General features: G+C 39.0%; 1 protein-coding gene across 1 annotated transcript in view; it reads right to left on the bottom strand.

Moving 5' to 3' along the window:
- The window catches only part of GRIN2A (glutamate ionotropic receptor NMDA type subunit 2A), a 165,735-nt gene extending 147,089 nt beyond the window's left edge, over positions 1-18,646 (bottom strand). The window contains exons 1-2 of the mRNA XM_036739543.1: positions 18,543-18,646; positions 17,035-17,149 (exon numbers count right to left, since the gene is read on the bottom strand). Coding sequence (XP_036595438.1) covers positions 17,035-17,149; positions 18,543-18,646 — 219 coding nt within the window. The remainder of the gene's footprint in view (positions 1-17,034; positions 17,150-18,542) is intronic.
- Positions 18,647-23,775: the final 5,129 nt, after the last annotated feature.

The following is a 23,775-nucleotide window of genomic DNA, read 5'->3' as shown; positions in this document are numbered from 1 at the left end:
TTATTAAGTACTTACTATGTGCAAGGGACTAGGCTAGACAGTAGACATACAAAAATCAAAATGAAATAGTTAATGTTGGGAGAGGGGATACAGGATGAAGACAGAGAAGCAAATAAAAAGTCATTTAAGGAAGACCATTGATGACTAAGGAGTGGGGACAGTCAAGGAAGGCTTCATGGAGGAGGTAACATCTGAGATCCCAATAATAGTTTGATGAAAAAAGATAAGAGTTTGGGGCAAGGAGGGCATGAATCCTAAGAATGAAGATAACCTAAGCAGCTTCAGAAATGTGAGGTCATAATATGCTAACCAGTAGTTCAGCTTGGTTGGGATGTAAGAGTGAATGGGAGTGCCATAAAATAAAATTAAGAAAACAGGGTAGAGTTGGATTATAAAGGGCAATAATTGGGAGCTTGGGGAATCCATATCTTATTTGAGAGATATCAGGAAGCTAAGGGCTGCTTTTGAACAGTAAAGTGATATGGTCAAACTTAGGCTCCTGAAAGATTATTTTGGCAAGCTGTGTGGATGATGGATTTGGATAAAAGATTGGAGGGGGAACTAGAAGGAGGGACAACTCCAGTTAGGAGTCAATTGAAATAATCCAGGTAAAAAGTGGTGAGGTAAGGAATATGGGAGTGGGGTGATGGAGATGGATATAAAGGTGTTGTGAAGGCAAAACCAACAAAACTTAGCAAGATTTGAGCTTGGTACAAGAGCTCTAGGAAGTAGAAGAGTCGCTGATTAGTCAAAGGTTATAAATATTGGTAACTAAAGGACTGTGATACCTTCAATAGAAATAGAGTGGTTGGGAGGAGAATTTGGTGTGAGGTGGATAAAGAGGTCTATCTTAAACACAGTGAGTTTGAGATGTTGATAAGACATCCAGTTAGGGATGTCTAGCAGGAAGCTGGCCAAGGAGGTCTGGAATTCAAGAGCAAGCTTAGTGTTAGATACAAAGATCAAGCAGTCACTTCCCTAAAGAGGATAAACGAGCCCATGACTGTGGATAAGACCCCAAAGGAATATAATGTAGAGAGAGAAGAAAAGAAGTATACTCTATTCATACTTCCCTCTTGGATTTGCATGCAATCACAGAATATTAAAGTTAGAAGGGACCTTCAAGACCATCTAGGCCAGTGGTTCTTAATTGTTTTTGTCATAGACTCCTTTGGTAGTCTGGCGAAGCCTATTAACCTCAGGAAAAAGTATTTTGAACAATTGAAAGAAATATTAAATTTCAATGAGAAGTTGATGGAAAAAAAAGATTTTCCCATCCAAATTTACAGACCCCCTGAAATTCAGCCATAGACCTCTTGAGGATCTGTGGACCTCAAGGTAAGAAATCTTGATCTAGGTCAACCCTTTCATTTTCAATTGAGAAAATCAAGGATCCACAAAAATGTGAATTTCCCAAGGTCACATAACAGAGCATGGCAGTGTCAGGACCCAAGGATCTTACTTTTCTGTGAAGTTCTCTCTTCTCAATACCATATATGGCATGGGAAAGCATATGTGTGTGATCCTGGAAAACTCACAAAAAGAGAAGCAGTCCATTTTAAGGCTGATATTGGAGGACAAGACTAACACCTCCCTCATAGGATAAATATGTTGTGTTCTTCTTCTGTCATCTATGGCTACACTGATGTAAGGGATACAAGATTCAAATCCATATAATGAACTCTATTATAATTCTACTGTATCTTTCATGGCCCCTGCCCTGGAATTCCCCATTAATTAAATCCTATGGGAGAATACGTATCCATGGCAATGGGATTCTGATTAATTGTAGTGACCTAACTCCCTCCTGGAGAAGTAAAAATCATAATAGAAATAATACTTCCCTCTTATCAGTAGAGTGGTGGTGAACCACGTATGTGGGATGTAGTATAGCCTTTGAGGTTCTATCACTGTGTCAATTGGATACTTTTCTTTGTTACAAAAGAGGTTATGTTAGAGGGGGAAATGAGAGGGATTAAAGTAGAAAAAGCTATAGCATAAGAAACAAGAAGAAATCAATAAAACTTTAAAAACTAAAAAGCTATGAGGAAAGGGGGAGAATTTCACCTTTCTGAAGAAGTCTGTCTTTTTTTTAATTTATTTATTTAGCATATTTAGTTTTCAGCATTGATTTTCACAAGAGTTTGAATCACAAATTTTCTCCCCATTTCTACCCTCCCCCCCACTCCAAGGTGATGTATATTCTGGTTGCCCTGTTCCCCATTCAGCGCTCCCTTCTGTCACCCCATCCTCTCCCATCCCCTTCTCCCTTCCTTTCTTGTAGGGCAAGATAAATTTCTACACCCCATTGCCTGTCTATCTTATTTTCTACTTGCATACAAAAACTTTTTTTTGTTTTTGAACATCTGTTTTTAAAACTTTGAGTTCCAAATTCTCTCCCCTCTTCCCTTCCCACCCACCCTCCCTAAGAAGTCAAGCAATTCAACATAGGCCACATGTGTATCATTGTGTATAACTCTTCCACAATACTCGTGTTGTGAAAGACTAACTATATTTTGCTCCTTCCCAACCCATCCCACTTTATTGAATTTTCTCCCTTGACCCTGTCCCCTTTCCAAAGTGTTTGTTTTTGATTACCTCCACCCCCATCTGCCCTCCCCTCCATCATCCCCCCCCCCCTTTTTATCTTCTTCCCTCTTCTTTCCTGTGGGATAAGATACCCAATTGAGTATGTATGGTATTCCCTCCTCAGGCCAAATTTGATGAGAGCAAGATTCACTCATTCCGCCCTCACCTGCCCTCTCCCCTCCTCCCCCAGAACGGCTTCCTCTTGCCACCTTTATGCAAGATAATCCACCCCATTCTATCTCGCCCTATCTCCCTCTCTCAATATATTCCTCTCTCATCCCTTAATTTGATTTTATTTCTTTTAGATATCTTCCCTTCATCTTCAACTCACCCTGTGTCTGCTCTCTCTCGCTCTCTCTCTCTCTCTCTCTCTCTCTCTCTCTACATATATATATATATATATATGTATACACACACATATATATACATATATACATACACATACATATATACATACATGCACATTCACATATATATATATACACAAACATATATATATGCATATTCCTTTCACCTACTATGATATTGAGGTCTCATGAATCATACACATCATCTTTCTATGTAGGAATGTAAACAAAACAGTTCAACTTCAGTAAGTCCCTTAGGATTTCTCTTTCTTGTTTACCTTTTCATGCTTCTCTTGACTCTTGTGTTTGAAAGTCAAATTTTCTATTCAGCTCTGGTCTTTTCACTGAGAAAGCTTGAAAGTCCTCTATTTTATTGAAAATCCATATTTTGCCTTGGAGCATGATACTCAGTTTTGCTGGGTAGGTGATTCTAGGTTTTAATCCTAGCTCCATCGACCTCAAGAATATCGTATTCCAAACCTTTCGATCTCTTAATGCAGAAGCTGCCAGAGCTTGGGTTATTCTGATTGTGTTTCCACAATACTCAAATTGTTTCTTTCTGGCTGCTTGCAGTATTTTTTCCTTGATCTGGGAGCTGTGCAATTTGGTGACAATATTCCTAGGAAATTTGTTTTTGGGATCTATTCGAGGAGGTGATCGATGGATTCTTTCAATTTCTATTTTGCCCTATGGCTCTAGAATATCAGGGCAGTTCTACTTGATTATTTCTTGAAAGATGATATCTAGGCTCTTTTTTTGATCATGGCTTTCAGGTAGTCCAATAATTGTTAAATTATCTCTCCTGGATCTATTTTCCAGGTCAGTGGTTTTTCCAATGAGGTATTTCACATTGTCTTCCATTTTTTCATTCCTTTGGTTCTGTTTTATAATATCTTGATTTCTCACAAAGTCACTAGCTTCCACTTGCTCCAATCTAATTTTTAAGCTAGTATTTTCTTCAGTGGTCCAATGGACCTCCTTTTCCATTTGGCTAATTCTACATTTCAAGGCATTCTTCTCCTCATTGGCTTTTTGGAGCTCTTTTGCCATTTGTGTTAGTCTGTTTTTTAAGGTTTGTTTTCTTCAGTGTATTTTTCAGTATTTATTGGGGTCTCCTTTAGCAAGTCATTGACTTGTTTTTCATGGTTTTCTTGCATCCTTCTCATTTCTCTTCCCAATTTTTCCTCTACTTCTCTAACTTACTTTTCCAAATCCTTTTTGATCTCTTCCATGGCCTGGGACCAGTTCATGTTTTTCTTGGAGGCTTCTGCTGTAGGTTCTTGCACTTTGTTGACTTCTTCTGTCCGTATGTTTTGGTCTTCTTTGTCACCAAAGAGAGAATCCAAAGTCTGAGACTCGGTCTGGGTGTGTTTTCGCTGTCTGGCCATATTCCCAACCAACTAACTTGACCCTTGAGTTTTTCATCAGGGTATGATAGCTTGTAGACTAAAGAGTTCTATGTTCCACATTTGGGGGGATGCGCCAGCTCTGTCACACCAGCACTCCTCCTTCCCCAAGAACCCCCAACCCGGACTGGGCTTAAATCTTCAGCAGGCTGTGCACGCCTGCTCTGACCCACCACTTAATTCCTCCCACCAGGTGGGCCTGGGGCCGGAAGCAACAGCAGCTGTAGCTGCCCCACCTCTGCTGCCCCGGGGGTGGTGGCCGAACTTTGAACTTCTTCCACTCCCACAGCTTTTCCCACTAACCTTCTCCACTGTCTTTGGTGTTTGTGGGTTGAGAAGTCTGGTAACTGCCGCAGCTCACTCATTCAGGGCGCTAGGGCATGCTCCGCCCAGCTCCTGGTCTGGTTGGTCTGAGCCGCTAATGCTGGGCTCTGCTCTGCTCATCTCCCAGCTCCCAGCTCTGTGTGGGATAGACCTCACCCAGAAACCATCCAGGCTGTCCTGGGCTGGAGCCCTGCTTCCCTCTGCTGTTTTGTGGGTTCTGCAGTTCTAGAATTGGTTCAGAGCCATTTTTATAGGTTTTTGGAGGGACTCGGCAGGGAGCTCACACTAGTCCCTGCTTTCCAGCTGCCATCTTGGCTCCGCCCCCCACCACTTATTCAGTCTGTGTCTTTAGAGAAATCCCAAATATTCTTCTTTTATGTATACCAATAACATTTCCATTTATGCTGGTTTTGAGTGTAAAGTCCTATGTCATTTGGATACCAGTGGAGCTCTGTACCTCAAATACCACTTGAGCCAGTGAGCCATTTGGAATTTAGAACGAATTTAGATACAGCTATTCAGGAGTTTCTGGAAATACTTCTGACTGAGAGTTTTTTGAATAATTTAGTCTTCTGAGATCATTTGAATAATCCATTCACTAATTTCCATAATTGATGGTGATGGTGAACCATCAAGGGCATATCTTTTGTCTTACAGTTCTTACATCTGTCAGCTTAATCACTACCAGGCTCTCTCTTAAATAGCTTACAGCCTAAATTGGTTTGGGTAGTTGAGTGGTGACAGTCATTCTGTTGTTTTGATATTTGTGGCTTATAAAATTCAGCATCCTTTAACCTGGCATAACTATACAGCCTATATAAGATAATTGCTTCCATAAAATGGTGGTGTTCTATACCTATCAGCACGTTGACTTTGGGCAATATGTTACCTTGCTTGAATAGTCTATCCCAACACTAACGTTCATTTTTTAAGGCAGATTTCTATGCTTTTTTCTTTATAAGTCCAGAAAAAGAAGATGGCAGATCAATGAGCTACATCAAAGAGGTGTCCTTGCAATCTCATTTATGCATGTACATTTTCTAGGTGCCAACTATATCTTTTCTTTGCAACCCAAATGATTAGATTGTGAGAGAATTTAAAATAGTAAATTCACAGGATTAAATTCAGATAGTTCTTTTTAATACAAATAACATGTAAGTTTCCACTTCCATGACTCACATCATTTGATTGAGTTAATGACCATTATAAACCCAAGCAAATTAAATTTCACACTACTTTGGGGGAGGCTGGGGATTTTGTTGTACACACTTTACAAAGAGAGCTTTGCCTGAAATCTGGGCTCAGGAAAATTAAAAAAAAAAAGTTTGCGTTTGGCCATTTCAAAACTCTGTCTCAAAATGATTGATCATGTGTTAATCATAGATTTACAGAGTTAAATCTCAATTATGCATGGTTTAGGGGAAGTGCAATAGCATGGAGAATTGGAATCAACAAAAACCTTCAAAGCAACATCTTTGAATATCGTTGTTTTTAGCCTTCTCCTTCATCAAAGTCCTTGAGAGCAGGCGTAACATCACATCTATCATTGTACCTCCAGGGCCTAGCACAGTGCACTTTGCCATACTAAATGCTTGTTGAATAGGAGACAATATTGTGAAGTGTATAGGGCATTGGTTCTGGAGGCTAGAAGACCTGGGTTCAAATCTTGCCCCTATGCTTAGCAGCTGTGTTATTCTAGGGAAATCTTTCAACACCTTGAGACTCAGTTTCCTCATCTATAAATTGAGGGTAGTAATACCTACATGTCCAAGAGATGGTGTGGTGTAGTGGATAGAAACCTTATCTCTAAGCCAGTGAGACCTGGATTTATATTTTGGCTCAGACAGTCTGGCAGTTCAATCTTGAGTAATCCACTTAAATTCTCAGCACTTTAGGCAACTCTCAAATACTATGTGTTGCACCAATGGTAACGATCTGCACTGGTCAAGGGATTTTCCCCATCCAGGAGTTCCCAATACCAATGAAATAATGGGTCAAGTGTCCCTATTCCTATCTATACCTCACAAGGTAGTTATCAGGCTCAGATGAAATAATATGTCCTAATGAACTTTGGAAACGCTAAAGTTGTATGCAAATATCAGCTGTTACCATATTAAACAAATCTTCTATCAAAGATGCAGGCAAGAAACAAAGTGGACTGACTTGAATATCTTCCTATTCCTATCTTCTGCCCCCTTTCTGCCTCTCCCTTTTCTAATAAAGCTGCTGATAAGCAGACTTTCCCAAAGATAGGAAGTAGTGGGGAAAAAGGAGAAGCATGGGCCTGAATATCTAATACTTTGGACACTGGACTCTAAATACTAGAAAATTTATGAACAATTTATTGTATTTATTCTATTTACAATTGTATTTACTAATACAATTTAATACAATTGTATTTAATATTACATATTCAAATGTATTATTGTATTTATAGTTTATTGTATCTTTAGCCCTTAGCAGAGCATTGTACATAAAGCATTTAAAAAACTGCTTTTTTGACTCTGGAGGGCGAAGCCAAGATGGCAGCAGGAAACCAGAGATTAGCGTGAGCTTCCTGCCGAGTCCCTCCAAAAACCCATAAAAAATGGCTCTGAACCAATTCTAGAAGTGCAGAACCCACAAAAACAGCAGAGGGAAGCAGGGCTCCAGCCCAGGACAGCCTGGATGGTTTCTGGGTGAGGTCTATCCCACACAGAGCTGGGAGCTGGAAGTGGAGCTGAGCAGAGCCCAGCGTGAGCGGCTCAGACCAACCAGACCAGGAGCCGGGTGGAGCATGCCCTAGCACCCTGAATGAGTGAGCTGCGGCAGTTACCAGACTTCTCAACCCACAAACACCAAAGACAGCAGAGAAGGTTAGTGGGAAAAGCTGTGGGAGTGGAAGAAGTTCAAATTTCGGCTACCAGGGTGGGGGGGCGCGGCAGAGGTGGGGCAGCTACAGCTGCAGTTGCTTCTGGCCCCAGGCCCACCTGGTGGGAGGAATTAAGTGGCAGATCAGAGCAGGAGTGCACAGCCTGCTGAAGATTTAAGCCCAGTCCGGGTTGGGGGTTCTTGGGGAAGGAGGAGTGCTGGTGTGGCAGAGCTGGCACCTCCCCCCCCAAACGTGGAACATAGAACTCTGTAGTCTACAAGCAGTCATACCCTGCTGACAAACTCAAGGGTCAAGTTAGTTGGTTGGGAATATGGCCAGGCAGCAAAAACGCACCCAGATTCAGTCTCAAACTTTGGATTCTTTCTTTGGTGACAAAGAAGACCAAAACATACAGGCAGAAGAAGTTAACAAAGTCAAAGAGCCTACAGCAGAAGCCTCCAAGAAAAGCATGAACTGGTCCCAGGCCACGGAAGAGATCAAAAAGGATTTGGAAAAGCAAGTTAGAGAAGTAGAGGAAAAATTGGGAAGAGAAATGAGAAGGATGCAAGAAATCTATGAAAAACAAGTTAATGACTTGCTAAAGGAGACCCCCAAAAAATACTGAAAAATATACTGAAGGAAAAAACACCTTAAAAAATAGACTAACTCAAATGGCAAAAGAGCTCCAAAAAGCCAATGAGGAGAAGAATGCCTTGAAAGGCAGAGTTATCCAAATGCAAAAGGAGGTCCAACAAACTACTGAAGAAAATACTAGCTTAAAAATTAGATTGGAGCAAGTGGAAGCTAGTGACTTTGTGAGAAATCAAGATATTATAAAACAGAACCAAAGGAATGAAAAAATGGAAGACAATGTGAAATACCTCATTGGAAAAACCACTGACCTGGAAAATAGATCCAGGAGAGAGAATTTAAAAATTATTGGATTACCTGAAAGCCGTGATCCAAAAAAGAGACTAGATATCATCTTTCAAGAAATAATCAAGTAGAACTGCCCTGATATTCTAGAGCCACAGGGCAAAATAGAAATTGAAAGAATCCATCGATCGCCTCCTCAAATAGATCCCCAAAAGAAATCTCTCAGGAATATTGTCACCAAATTCCAGAGCTCCCAGATCAAGGAGAATATACTGCAAGCAGCCAGAAAGAAACAATTTGAGTATTGTGGAAACATAATCAGAATAATCCAAGATCTGGCAGCTTCTACATTAAGAGATCGAAGGGCTTGGAACACAATATTGTGGAGGTCAATGGAGCTAGGATTAAAACCTAGAATCACCTACCCAGCAAAACTGAGTATCATGCTCCAAGGCAAAATATGGATTTTCAATAAAATAGAGGAATTTCAAGTTTTCTCAGTGAAAAGACCAGAGCTGAATAGAAAATGTGACTTTCAAACACAAGAGTCAAAGAAGCATGAAAGGGTAATCAAGAAAAAGAACAAGAAAAACAAATTGCAAGGGACTTACTAAAGTTGAACTGTTTTGTTTACATTCATACATGGAAAGATGATGTGTATGATTCATGAGACCTCAGTATTAGGCTAGCTGAAGGGCATATGCATATATTATATATATATATATATATGTATATATATATAAGTGAATGTGTATGTATGTATATATGTATGGGTATATATATATATATATGTATATATATATATATATATACAGAGAGAGAGAGAGAGAGAGAGAGAGAGCGGACACAGGGTGAGTTGAAGATGAAGGGAAGATACCTAAAAGAAACAAAATCTAATTAAGGGATGAGAGAGGAATATATTGAGAGAGGGAGATAGGGAGAGATAGAATGGGGTGGATTATCTCGCATAAAGATGGCAAGAGGAAGCAGTTCTGGGGGAGGAGGGGAGAGGGCAGGTGAGGGGGGAATGAGTGAATCTTGCTCTCATCAGATTTGGCCTAAGGAGGGAATACCATACATACTCAATTGGGTATCTTACCCCACAGGAAAGAAGAGGGAAGAAGATAAAAAGGGGGGGGCATGATGGAGGGGAGGGCAGATGGGGGTGGAGGTAATCAAAAAACAAATACTTTGGAAAAGGGACAGGGTCAAGGGAGAAAATTCAATAAAGTGGGATGGGTTGGGAAGGAGCAAAATACAGTGAGTTTTTCACAACATGAGTATTGTGGAAGGGTTATACACAATGATACACATGTGGCCTGTGTTGAATTGCTTGACTTCTTAGGGAGGATGTGTGGGAAGGGAGGAAGGGGAGAGAATTTGGAACTCAAAGTTTTAAAAACAGATGTTCAAAAACAAACAAAAAAAAGTTTTTGCATGAAACTAGATAATTAGATAGACAGGCAATGGGGTATAGAAATTTATCTTGCCCTACAAGAAAGGAAGGGAAAAAGGGATGGGATGGGAGTGGGAGGGCTGACTGGGGAACAGGGCAACCAGAATATACATCATCTTGGAGTGGGGGGAGAGGGTAGAAATGGGGAGAAAATTTGTAATTCAAACTCTTGTGAAAACCAATGCTGAAAACTAAATATGCTAAATAAATAAATTAAATTAAAAAAATAAAAATTAAAAAAAACAAAAAAAACAAAGAAAAAAATTTAAAATAAAGTAATTGCACAAATATAGGATGGTGGGAAGAATGGGCTGGCTTAACAGCATTTTACCTTTAAAAAATAAATCTCATAAAGAGTTGAAAAAAAAAGCAATAATAAAAAACCTGCTTTTTCATCCACCCATTTATTGAAAAAATTATCATAGGATCACAGATTTAGAACTTACAGATTTTGAACTTAAAGGAATCTCAGAATTCATGGAGTCAAGACCTCTTATTTTGCCAATAAGGAAACAGAGGTTCAGCAGACCCGGTATTCAAACCCAGGAGTTTTGACACCAGATGCACCATTTTCCCACTGACATACTCATAGGTCATGAAGAGTGGCACCTATATTCTGAAGCAGTCCCTATGTTGTGGAAGCCCATGGAAAATCTAAATTGACAAGTTACATGATCGACATGAAATTACAAGGCAATGAGTAGGTCATGGCATATACATTGTCACGTCTCACCCCCACCCTCTTGTATAAACAGACTTTACTGCAATGACGATTATTTGCATTTTCAGGCATGGCCAAAGGGAAGGGAACAAGCCTTTATTAAGTCCTCACTATGCGTTATAATGAGAATGATACCTATCTTTTAGATTATACTTTAAGGCTGGCAAAATGCTTTATAAACATTATCTCATTTTATCTTTATCCTTATGACAAACATGGGAAGAATTATTGATTTTACAGTTGAGGAAAATGAGGCAGACAGAGGTGAAGCATTCTGCCCAGAGTCACATAGCTAATAAGTGTCTGAGGCAGGATTGGAACTCAGATCTTCTGATTCAAGGTTCAGTTCATCAGGCCTGAAGAATATAGATCTTGATTCATCTTATGGTCTACTGATCAAAAGACTATCTTCTTTTACATACTAGTCATACTTTTCATATATATTAAACATGAGGCACTTAAAAAAATAAGGAGCATTAGACATCATGTCAGATACTTCCTGGGTTCCAAATCCAGAATTTTCTAGCTATGTGATCTCTAATAGGTCACTTAATTTCTGGCCCTGGGAATTTCCTCATCCTTAAAATGGTGATAGTACTGGTTTTATCTAGCTCCTAGGGTTTTTGTAGAAGGAAGAAAATGAGCATTGATTAAGTCGCAGACACTCTGCTAAGCACCTTACAAAAATTATTTCATTTGATCCTCAGAGCCGCACTGGAAGGTAGGTGATATTATTATCCGCATTTTATATTTGACAAAATTGAGGCCAAAAGAGGTTGAGTGACTTGCCCAGGGTCACACAGCTTCACATCGAAGACCATATTTGACCAGTCTGGTCTTCCTGATTCCAGGCTCGGCCACCTATCCACTGCATTCCCTAGCTACTTTAGTCCTAGAGAACACAATCCGATTCACCTTCTGGCTTGCTGGTAGTTTGACAGGTATGATACAGCTTCTACATTGATTTCATGACATATAGCATTGAATGCATACTGGTATATGATTATAATGACCAAGCTTGTCCCCAGAGGTGGGTTAAGAAAATGTACCTCATTCCCTTCATTAGATCACGGGTAGAGAATACTGCATATACTGTCATACATGGTGGATGTATTTATCTGTTTTGCTGAACTGCATTTTTTTCTCTTTCTTTTTATATCTCCCCTCCCCCACACACACAAGAAGACTCACTGGATAGGGAATTGGGAGTGATATTTTTGGAAATTAATGTGACATAACCATAAAAGGCTTCAATAACAATACTTTTACTCAAGAAAGAATGAGTGGTGATGACACAGGGCAGAAGATAAATTTCTTTTGTATTTGTATCCCCAGCAGCTAGCGTATTGTCTGGTATATAAAAGGCACTTAAGAATTGTTGATTGATTGACAAAAATGGGAGTAGTTTCTTCATTTAACAGGATCTGGCCTAATATAATCATGTACTTATTACTGCCTCCAAATAAACTGACTTTCAAGCTCCATTCATTACAGAAAAGTCTTAACCAAAATAGATAGATAGATAGATAGATAGATAGATAGATAGATAGATAGATAGATGACAGATAGATAATCTTAGAGGTATAGAGTTATTTGAAGCCTTTCTCTCCCACTAGACTGTGAGATCCTTGAGGGCAGAGATCATGTTTTTGCCCTTCTTTATGTCTCCAATCCCAGTGCTAAGGAACACTACCTGGTACACAGTAAGTACTTAATAAATTCTAGTTGACTATGTGCCAAAATGACAGCAGATTTACACTTATTCATTTAACAACCACAATCTACCAGTTTGATCTAAAGTCTTTTCTGACTCCAAATCCTTCCATGGCCCCACAAGAGTTGGAAGAGATGGGTAAAAGTACTCTAGACTTCCTCCTCCTAAAGTGTTTTTCATTCAAAATGAGAAAGACACAAAGTGCACCATGCAACATCCTCTGGCATCTAACCAGAACATCTCTTTAAAAGCCTCATGTGGCCTTGCTGAGCATTAATATCTTCTACTTCTACATCAGGGCTACTTTGAAGATCTCCTATATTACAGGGAAACATATAACTGCTTTGCATCTGTGCCACACCATATAAATGTCTAGGATTGTTGTAGACTTCCAAGGGTCATAAGATTTAAAATGTCTAGAGACCTCAAAAGCCATTGATGAATCAGTCAAACAAACAGCAAACATTAATTGAACACCTACTGTGTGCCAGGATATGCTAACTGCTGGAGAAACAAGTGCAAAGAATGAAATAATCCTTACAGTGAGATTACATTCCAATGAAGGAGACAGCAAGTATATATGTTGTATATAGGAAATGCACACAGCATAAAAGCAAAGTTGATATAGACAAAGTAATTAAATACAAAATAGTTTTGAAGGAAGGGCACTAGCAGTTGGGCGTGGGGTAGGGGAATCAGGAAAGGATTCATATAAAAGGTGGTGCCTGAGCTGCATCCTATACAAAGAAGGATCTTCTGTGAGGGGGGGGATGTGGAGGGAGTGCATCCTAGGCATGAGAGACTGCCAGTGTAATAGCATGGGCATGGGAGATGGGATATTGTTTATGAAGAACAGAGTGAAGGCCTGTTTAGCTAGATCACAGTGTGTAGGAGGAGACATAACGTCCCACTGAGGCTGAAAAGATGGTTTGGGGTAGGGCTTTAAAAGCTAAGCAGAGGAGTTCATATTTTATCTTAGAGGCAACAGGAAATTGGTTGAGGAGTAGAGTCACACAGTTAGATCTATGCTTAACAACAATTAACCAGCATTTACATAGTGCTTTAAGGCTTGCAAAAAAACCTTAGAAATATTATTTCATTTTATTCTCATAAGTGCCATTGGAGGTAGACGCTATTATTAAGTATATTATGTAGCTATGACATAATAATACAACACATTAATTAGTATATTTGTAAAATATATTACATATCTATATTGTTATAGGTAAGTAAGGAAAATTACATCAGTGGGACTTTACAGAAGGGGCTGGAGGGCGTAGAGATTTGGGGCAGGGAGGCCAGTGAATAGGCTCCTTCACTAATCTTGTCCAACAACTTCCTTCTCCAGTGGAAACTGAAGTTAAGCTAGAATAACCAATTCAGAATCTGAATCATAAGCTATAAAGGCTTGTCAAGGCCTTAGAGATCATTAAGTCCAACTCCTTGATTTCACAGATGAAGAAAATGAGGCCCAGAAAAGTGAAATGATGTTCCCTCGTCCCAAAAGTAAAGATTTAAAAGGCCAGTTTCCTTAACTCCAAACCACTGCACCACATCCATTTTCCTCATTATTATCATTGTTCTTGGAATATAACAAGTCAGAACATGGAACTTGGACATCTGATGCCGAGTATTATCTTGGAAAATGATGCTTTCCCTGGAAGATTTTTGCTACTACCTAGTAACATCTTCTGCACATCACCTTCTGCAATCCCACTCCCACCCCCTATCTGCTAGTATCCCCCCTAATTACCTTGCATTTAAGTGACTTGTAGCCACATTTTGTTTTATTCTGTATATAGTAGTATACATATATGTTATTGCCTCCATTAGAAGGTGGGAAAGAGAGACTATTTTATACTTTGTGTATATGTCATTGGCACTTAGCATAGTGCCAGGAGAAAGCAGCCACTTAATAGATACTTAAATCCCAGTTCTGACATTTACTAGCTATGTGAATTTGGGCAAGTCACTTAAAAATCTCTCTGGGCCTCAGTTTCCTTATCTGAAAAATGGTGGTGTTAAATTAGAGACCTTCTAAATTCCATATTCCTAATCAGCTCCTGGGCTTCTATAGAGGTCCATAGAGGCATGTACCATATTTGACTCGTACACACCCAAGGCAGTTGAATGACCAAAAAATAGAAAAATAAAAAATAAAAAACAACCAGATGATTGCCACAAATGGCCTGATTGCAAGAGAACTCCTGCTCGGCACAGAACGTTTCATTTGCAGGAGAACAGCTTGGTGCGTGGTGCTGGCTTTCCCATGCCAAGACTGTACAAAGACCCAGCAGGAAGTCATGGTCTCTCTGTGGGCCTGTCATGTTTTCTGAGATGCTCTCATTACATGTTGCAAAGCCCCAAGCCCTCAGGCAGATTCAGCATCACTGGCAAGGCCACTGTGCGAACTCTAAAATGAAAAGAAATCCCCTGTGTGGCTGAATCACTGTGATTTCTCCTTGGCATTTATTCTCTGACCCACTGTACCATTGTGAAGGGTTACCAGGGGGGAGAGGTATGGTAAAGGAGGATTCGGAATAACATGACTGCCATTTACCTGCTTCACTGCTTCTCTTTCCCTCTGAGACAAATGTGCAACAGAGGCATTTCAGAAGGCATTTCTCTTGTGCACCAGCAGAATAGACCCACAACATTTACCATTCCAACCTCAACTCAAAAGCCATTCCCCAGTCATTTTTTAAGGAAATTGCTTCATTTCAAGAGAAATTTAAACAGCCACATAAAAATATTAAGAACCGTTTTCTACACTTGGAAACATAGTACAAGAGGCAGGCTTTCATTTGGTAACATTTTCACAGTTTTCTGCAAACTACACCCCCCTCCAACATTTCCACTAATTCCAAACATAACCACACATATTCACATATTCAAACTGGACCCAATCGGGGCCTGATTAAATCCAACCTACAGAAAAGCTTTTGCTGCTGGCTTCCCACAGAAAAGCAAGAAAACATGAAATCAATAGAATTCTAGATTTAAAGCTGGACGGGCCAAAACTATTGCTAATCCCTTAGGTTGTTAGTGCTTTCCTTTCAAGTGCCTGAAATTACTTTGTATGGATTTTGCCTTTATTTTATGTGTACTAACTTGGGTTATGTTTTACTTCCTCTATAATCCTCTCTTTCCTTTTCTGCCCCAACCCCACAAGAACAGTCCTCGAGGACAGGGGCTATTGTGTTTTTTTTTTATTATTTTTGTATTCCAGGGCCTAGGATAATGTTAAGTACATACTAGGTGCTTAATACAGGCTTGTTGAACTTAATGACCACATTTTATAGATAAGGAAAGTTGAGGCACAAAAAAATTAGATGACATGCCCAAGGCTATACAGTTAATATATATCATAGCCAACAGAACTCAAGATCCCAGAATCCAAAACCAATGCTCTGTCTACTAAATAATACTGCCTCTTCCTCATATTTCCTTCCAAAAATAAATTACACATTGTTGTACCCCTACTTAGGGCATCTGAAGATATAATCTGAAGAACACCTGAAAAGTGAATTGAGCCCAGTTCCCAAAGTTATCCTCAAAGCAGTCACACAACTAGGGATCCAGGACCAAGGAAGTTAGAAGCTGGATCAGTCAGAATTATTCCTTTGAACAGGTTCAGGGAGTAGAAACAGAAAAAGAGCTCATCCAGAAACTAATGTCTAAATGTGTTTTAAGAGTGAGAATTATTGATTAAACGGATTAAACATTCAACGCTAAACAACCACCTTGTGTAAATTTTTTTAAAAATAATAATCCTTACTGACATTTATTTCATGTTTAATACTCTGCCAAATGCTTTTACATACATGAACATCCTAAGTCAGAAAAGTTAAGTCATTGAACACAATCACATATCTAATAAGTGTAAAGAAATGTAATTAGGACCTAAGTCTCTCTGGACTTCTAATGCATCATTCTATCTACTACTTGAGCTGTTGGGTATAAATTAGGCACAAGGTGGTATAAAACTGCATGGCAAATTAGATACAACATGACATGTGGTTTCCCTTTTTTTCATCCACTAGAGTATTCATTGGCAAAGCACTAGACATTATCCTGGAAACTCTAAAGAGATGGGTATATAACATAAGCAGAAAGGAGAATTGGAATCATTGACTTAGGAAAACAGTAGTAATATCCTAGCCTACTAGCCTAAAACTGCCACAGTGCAGATTTGATGAGGAAATCTTGGCAAAGCTCAACCTACTTCCGACTGGAAAAGGTCACATGCCAGGCCCCCACACACTCTTGGTCAACCCAGCATTGAAGGAGGATTAGCAGTGTGCACATCTGAAGGTGTAAGTCAAAACTTTGGACTAAGGACAGTTAGGTGGTGCAGTGAGTAGAGCACTGGCCCTGGAGTCAGGAGGACCTGAGTTCAAATCCATCCTCAGACACTTGACACACTTACTAGCTGTGTGACCTTGGGCAAGTCACTTAACCCCAATTGCCCAGCCAACCCACCTCCAAATAAAAAACCTTTGGACAAATACCTTGACTTACTTGAGCCTGTTTCTTCACCTTCTAAGTAAAAGAGTTGGACTAGATGAACTATTCTAGTTTTGGCCATTCTAGCTTGACATTATATGACTCCGTACTTATATCAGCTTAAGCCAGAAAAAAAAAAAATCAGACAAGTAAACAGCTGGGCTCTTCATGGTCTGTATTTGTTCCTGCCAGGAAGCTGTTGAGACAGACAGACAGACAGACACTGAGAAAGAGAGATGCTTACCTTTTCCCACTCCCGGTCCTTGTTCAGCACAATCACCACTAACCTGGGGTGCACTTGGTACCCTGCTTCTGTGAAAGACAAGTCTTTGCCTTCCCATGTCACATTGATCATGAATCTAGGGGTGGAAAGAGAAAAAATTTTCAGGGGAAAATTAATGAACAGATAACAAATGAGATGATTCAATCATTGAAACTGCACTGATGAACCACAAACTGGAAATGTCATCACTCCCATGAAAAACCACAAATCGCACAGCTGAATTCAGGCAGCTAGATGGGCAAGGACTCAATATTTTTTTAATGATCCAAAGGGTTGTTTCCCTTTAGGATGGCCTGGAACCATCTCATTACCTACTCAGTTCCTTAGGGCTCCAATTGAGATGATACATAAACCTGTTTATTTCCTTTTGAGGGCTCTCTGCCTCAGCAGACACATATCTTACATGGTGTTTGGTTCATCTACTCATGTTTCTGATTGCTTAAAAGGGGAGGGGGAGGATCTTAACCTGGGGTCAATGAACTTATTTTTTAAAAATTATTTTGATAACTATTTCATTTTAATTGTTTTCCTTTGTAGCACTATGTATATTCTGTTTTATGGATTTAAAAACATTCTGAGGACTCTATAAGCTTCATCAGTCTCCCCAAATAATCCGTAACAACAAGAGCTAGCATTTATTTAGAGCATTCATTTTCCCAAGGTGATATATATATATATATATAAAATTTTATTTGATCTTCAAATAACTCTGGGAAGGAAGTACAATTATTATCCCCATTTTAGAGATGAGGAAAATGAGGCACAGAGAGGTTAAGTAACTTGCCCAGGACCACAAAGCTAGCAAGTGTCTGAGGCGGATTAAAACTTAGGTCTTTCTGACTCCAAGCCTAGCACTGTAGGCACTGAGCCACTTAGTTTCCTTGGGTCCATGACATAGAAAAAAAAATTAAGAACTCTTTTGTTGTTGTTTAGTTGTGTCTGACTTCATTACCCTGTTTGGGGTTTTCTTGGCAAAAATACTAGAGTTGTTTGCCATTTTCTTCTCCAGCTTGTTTTATAGATATGGAAACTGAGGCAAACAGGGTTAAGTGACTTGTCTAGGGTCACACAGCTAATAAGTTTCTGAGGCTGGATTTGAACTCAGGAAAATGGATCTTTCTGACTCCAGGCATAGCAGTCTATCCACCAGACCACCTAACTTCCCTAAGAATCCCTTACTCAGAGTAAAACAGTCATCCACTCACGACTTCCCACAGCCAGCTTCTCTGCCTCACTTCCTCTCATCCTTGCCTCCATGACCTCATAGAATTATGATGGGAGGGAACAGCACAAAGGATCAAGGCCAAAATGCACAGCCACTCACTTCTAGAACAAATGTGATAACCATGGAAATGTTTCTAGAAGACTTTGCACTTGGTCACATGGGAGGGCCTCAATAAATACTTGCCAGCTGATAGATTGATCTTGTCTAAAGAATGGCCCAGACCAATAAGCTGGCTTTTGGCTACAAAGTCATCATCTTGTTGTCCATCTGTCTGCCACCAATAACAATGTGTAAAGCGAGCAAGCGATTGATATCGCGCTCAGTGGGCTGGGGGGTGTTTTTGCTCATTTTCCAATAAATTACTCCCAAACAGAGCAGAAACATTTCCTCAACAAACGCCATATTTTAGATTTGAAAAGAACTGAACAATTTTAATCTGTAGGTTAAAAAATATATTCATTATTTAGACTACAGGAAATTTGTTTTTTCTTTTCTTTTTCTCTGTTGTTGGTTTCTGCTGGAAGCTTAATGAGCTGAAAGGACCTTGGGCAAATTTAAGGTTAACTCTACTCCATATATCTTCCACATACTAACTACCCACACAAACCTTGGTTTTCAAAATAATCAGTTGTTTGACCAAATGCAATTACTCATCCCTCCAAAAAGAAAAAGAAAAAAAAACTGGTTCATATAGATAATGCTGTTAAACAGGATACTTAATAAATCTACATGTCTTTCATAGCCATCCATGACTGCAAAATCACCCCCCCCCCATTGCCTCTATTGCTCAAATCTCACCTCTGGTACTCCCTACATGTGTGACTTAACCTCTCTGGGCCTCAGCCATTTCATCTGTAAAATGAGAGGATTGAACTGAGGTCTTCTCTATGATCTAAATGTAGTTTAGGAAAGAATGAAGATCCTATTCAGATTTCATCACTGAATTGTTGAAGTCAAAAAAAAAAAGAATTCTAACCAGGTTTATTTAATCAACACTTTGGAGGAAGAAACGTTCAAATGAGACTAACCTAACGCCAGACATTTGGAAGAAAAGTGGACAAACTAAACTTCTAGATATGCGGAAGTTTTTATGTCAAGTCAACATAAATTATAAATCATAAAATGTTCATGTTTCCAAGGCAAAGACCTGAAAGATCTCTTAACTACCTTAATGTCTGGAAACATTCAGAATTGACTGATTTTTTTTTGCTTTCATAGAGATGTGTGATATCAGGTAGACAAAACCTCAATGTTTACATTCAATGAATGGTTACCCACTCAGTCATTTTACCTAAGCCACTATCTTAGGTTTCACATCTATGGCTTCTTCTGTCTCTGCCAGATGAATTCATTTAAATTTCAATTTTCCCCTTTCTAATTCCCCCATCTCTAATTTTGCTGCTCATTCCTTTCTTTTCATTTTGTTGTGGGAATCAGAATAAATTAGCGATTTGATTATTTAGAGACAATCTCCTCCATTCAAACTACCTGGAAATAAAACAAAGGGATTACCTGTTTCACATTTTTCTGTGTTCCTTAAACATTTTTAAAAGGTCTAAGCCAATGATGTCATCTATTTTTGCCAATATTCAGTCTCCTAAACAACATTATCATGATTTTCTTTAGGGGTTCGGGGGAGGGGAGAAGGCAATAGACTATAATTTCATTATCTGGTCATCAGGGAACAAATACCTAAAAACTTTCATTCTTCCATCTAGTCTCTGGGAAAGAAAATTCCCATTTCCTGGTTTTTTTTTCTCATGAAAATTTACAAAATCTTTCAAGTAGGGAATTACTATTATGTACCAGCCACCTCTCTATGTTCATGCTAACACCAGCTGAGCTTTTGTATACAGCTGTATAATCTAATTGCTGGTTTGCTTACCTAGAAAAATTGATTATAAACCTTTAGTGCACAGATAATATACAACAAACAATCCTGACTACTGTTAAGCTCCAAATTACATCTCCAATATTTGTATTAGCACCGATAAATGTATGAACACACCAAGGTTAAGTACAACAAAGATATTGTTTAAATCTATAAGTACACATTTCTGCCTTTTTGTGTCACTTGAGATCTTTCTATATGTTTGGACAGAAGGGAAAGGTGGAAACAGTGGGGAGTAACTTCAAGGGAAATTGAATATGGAAAATCTAGAGTAGAAAACAATGTGTCCTGAGGTGCCTACAAACTCAGAAAACAAGATAAAATCCATCAGTAATCATAAATGTTGACTAGAGTAGGAAAAGATTTAGGGAAAACATAATACCTATATTTAAATATTTGAAGGGCTGAAACATGGAAGGGGAATGAGATATATTCTATGTGGGTACTTAGAGTAGAACTAGGACCAACAGGCATTGGAGTCAGAGAACCTGAGTTCAAATACTGACTGTCATTTGTCAATGTTAATTTGGACAAGTCACTTAATTTCCCTGGGTCTCAGTTTTCTTACCTATAAAGTGGGGGAATAGGATTAGATCTCTCTCAGCTTTAAATTGATGATTATAGGAGGGATCTGGGTTTCGACTCAACATAAGGAACAACCTTCTAACAATTGGTGCTATTTTGAAATGGAATGGGCTGTCTTGTAAGGTGAGTTCCCCATCACTTAAGATCTTCAAATAGAGGTCTGATATTTAAGGTGGGACGTAGTATTAGATGATTTCTCCAGTCCCTTCCAAATCAAAGATACCTTTGTGTTTCTTTTCTGGTCTGGACCGGTAAGTTCATCAGTGTGAGACATTCCCTTTACTAATGTATATCAGTAACTTAAGTATAACTTAAGAATCTTACTGAGTTGTCTTAGGAAACTGAGAAGTTAAGGGATTTACTCATGATCACATAGTAGGTGTCTCAAAGGCAGGTCTGGGAATATAGTCTTCCCTGGCAGCTATGCATCACAGTAGATAGAGCACTGACTTTGGAATGAGGTTCAAATGTGGTGTCAGACTCTTACGAGCTGTGTGACCCTGGACAGGTCCTTCAACCTCTATCTGCTACAGTTTTCTCCTCCGTAAAATGGGGAAAGTAATGACATCTCTCTTCCAAGGTTGTTGTGAAAATCAAATAAGATAATAATCCCAGAGTGCTTTGCTAACCTTAAAGTATTATAGAAATTATTATTATTATTACTATTATTATATATACACAAACATACAAAGAGAGAATTTTCCCACCTGTTAAAGGTGAGCTAAAAATAGCTTAGTCTAGAGGTGGGGGGAGTGAGGGTGGCAATGCTAAGAAGTCAGAACTAAAACTCTCAGCTTGGAGTCTTGTGACCTAAATTTGAATCCTAGCTCTTCCTCATGAGTCAGTGTGGTACAGTGGAAAGGAACCCTGAATTTGGAGTCACAGGACCTTGGTTCAAATCCTGCCTCTGACATTTATTGTCTCTGTGAACTTGGGCAAGTCACTTTACTTCTGAGTCTCAGTTTTCTTCTCTCTTTAATGAAATGGGTAGGGTAGACTAAATAACTTCTAAAGATTGCTTTGGATCTACAATTCTCTAAGAGCTGAGACAGTCGCAGCCAAAAAAAATTCCAAGTTTTCTCAGTCCTTTTATCTTAAATGTCATATCATCATTTCTGCCCTCTTCTCTTTCCTCCAAACCCCACCCCCATCGCTGTCTTTTTTTTTTCATGTGCTGTTTCCTATTTCCCTATTTCCAAATGCTGCTTGGCATTTTGAAGCCCACTCTTACTTTTGTAATTTCACAGAATCATTTCCCAGATTTCTGTCTTCCCCTTTTTTGTAAACACTGCATGGCTCCTCAGAGTATTTGAACAATATAATTCAAAGGTCTTGTTTCTCCAGATTCTCATTCTTTCTTTCCTTAGAGATAGCCTGTGTAGTAAGTTTCCATTACCTTCAGAAATCTGATAACACAAAGTGTTCTCTAACCATATTTATTATTTTCTACCTCCCAATAGCTTTGTATTCTTTCCTATTCTGTGTGTACATTTGTCCTTTTCTAGATTTCAAGTTCATTTCCCCATGCATTACCATTTCCCTACATACAACTTTCTGAATCACTCACATCCCTCAATGTTTCCCCCTTCCCTTGGAGGTCAGAGTTGTCATTAATCACTTAATTTACATGCTTTTGAAAACAGTCTATTTTTTTAATATTTTTTCCTCAGATCTCAAGACTCCATTTTTAAAAATAATTTCTCACTTTTTCCCAATAATGTTAATGCCTTGACCCTTTCACATGTGTTGTTCAGGTTTCTTGGCCTTCTCTTAACCATGCCTTTCCATGACTGACACTTTTTCCTTTGTTATAGCATGCATGATAAATTTTTAATCCATTTTTTCAGTGTCCTGGGGTTTTTTACATGCTCTCTCCTCTCTCTTGTGTTTTTTTCCCAACAAGGCTTTGAATAAATAAAAGTAATAGTGATAGCTTGCCCATCTACAGTGCTTCCAGGATTTCAAAGCCTTTTACATATGTTTTCTCTTTTGATCCTCCCAATAGTCCTCTGAGTTAGGTGCTATCATTACCTCATTTTACAGAGGAAGAAATTAAGTCTGAGGGAGGTTAAATCATTTGCTCAAGGTCACAGAGCATGAGGCAGGACTTAAATTCAAATCTTCCTCTCTCCAAGTCTAGCAATGTATCTACGATGTCAGCTAGCTGCCTGAATAATTACATTACATGTGGGCCTTAGTACTCGATTTTTTTTTCTAATCACTTGTGGCTTCTTGAACAAAAATAGCTAAAATACAATGGCTTAAATGTTGAGGCAGAAACAACTCCTCTGTGTAATTCTGCATAATAGGGCTCAGCTTCTCAGACAGGTTCAGAGTAATCAGGATTTAGAAGACTGAGGCATAAAATGAACTCTCGAAAACAATTTCAAAGACAATTTGCAATAAAGCTTTTTTTTAATGGGGAGGGGGATTAGATTTTGAGCTAGAAGGGAGCTTAGAGGACATCTAGTCCTACACCTTCTTTTCTAAATGAGCAAACCAAGTCCCAGAGAATTGGTCTGACTTGCCTAAAATCACACGAGATGTTACAGCAGGATTTTAACCCAGACAGATCCTCTGTCCCTAAATTCAGCATTCCTTCTTCTGTACCATACTGTGCAAATTAGTTTCTGGAGAATAAAAACTTCACTGACCATGGTGTTTTTTTTTAAATTGAAAGTTGCAAAGCATAAGAGCATAAAGACAATGATTTTTTTTCTTTTAAAAAAGTGTATTTACTTTTTATGCTTCCAAAAATATGCATTAAAATGATTTCTTTTCTCTCTGCAAGAACACGAAGTCCAGTCCCCTGAGGGACCAGAGATTTGGCTATATGACTCAGACCACTTGATCATTTCAAACCAGGCAGGATTAAAACCATTCCATCTGAAATAGACATCTCTCCCCCAAAAAGGAAGAAAAGACTCCCACGGCTTCTCCATTAGGATACCTTCAGCGAAATAGGATTCAGCCTGTTTTCTGGTGAACCTCTCTTCACATA

Source organism: Trichosurus vulpecula, chromosome 9, assembly GCF_011100635.1.
Source record: "Trichosurus vulpecula isolate mTriVul1 chromosome 9, mTriVul1.pri, whole genome shotgun sequence".
Lineage (NCBI taxonomy): Eukaryota > Metazoa > Chordata > Mammalia > Diprotodontia > Phalangeridae > Trichosurus > Trichosurus vulpecula.
This window is presented reverse-complemented; position numbering and strand designations above follow the sequence as displayed.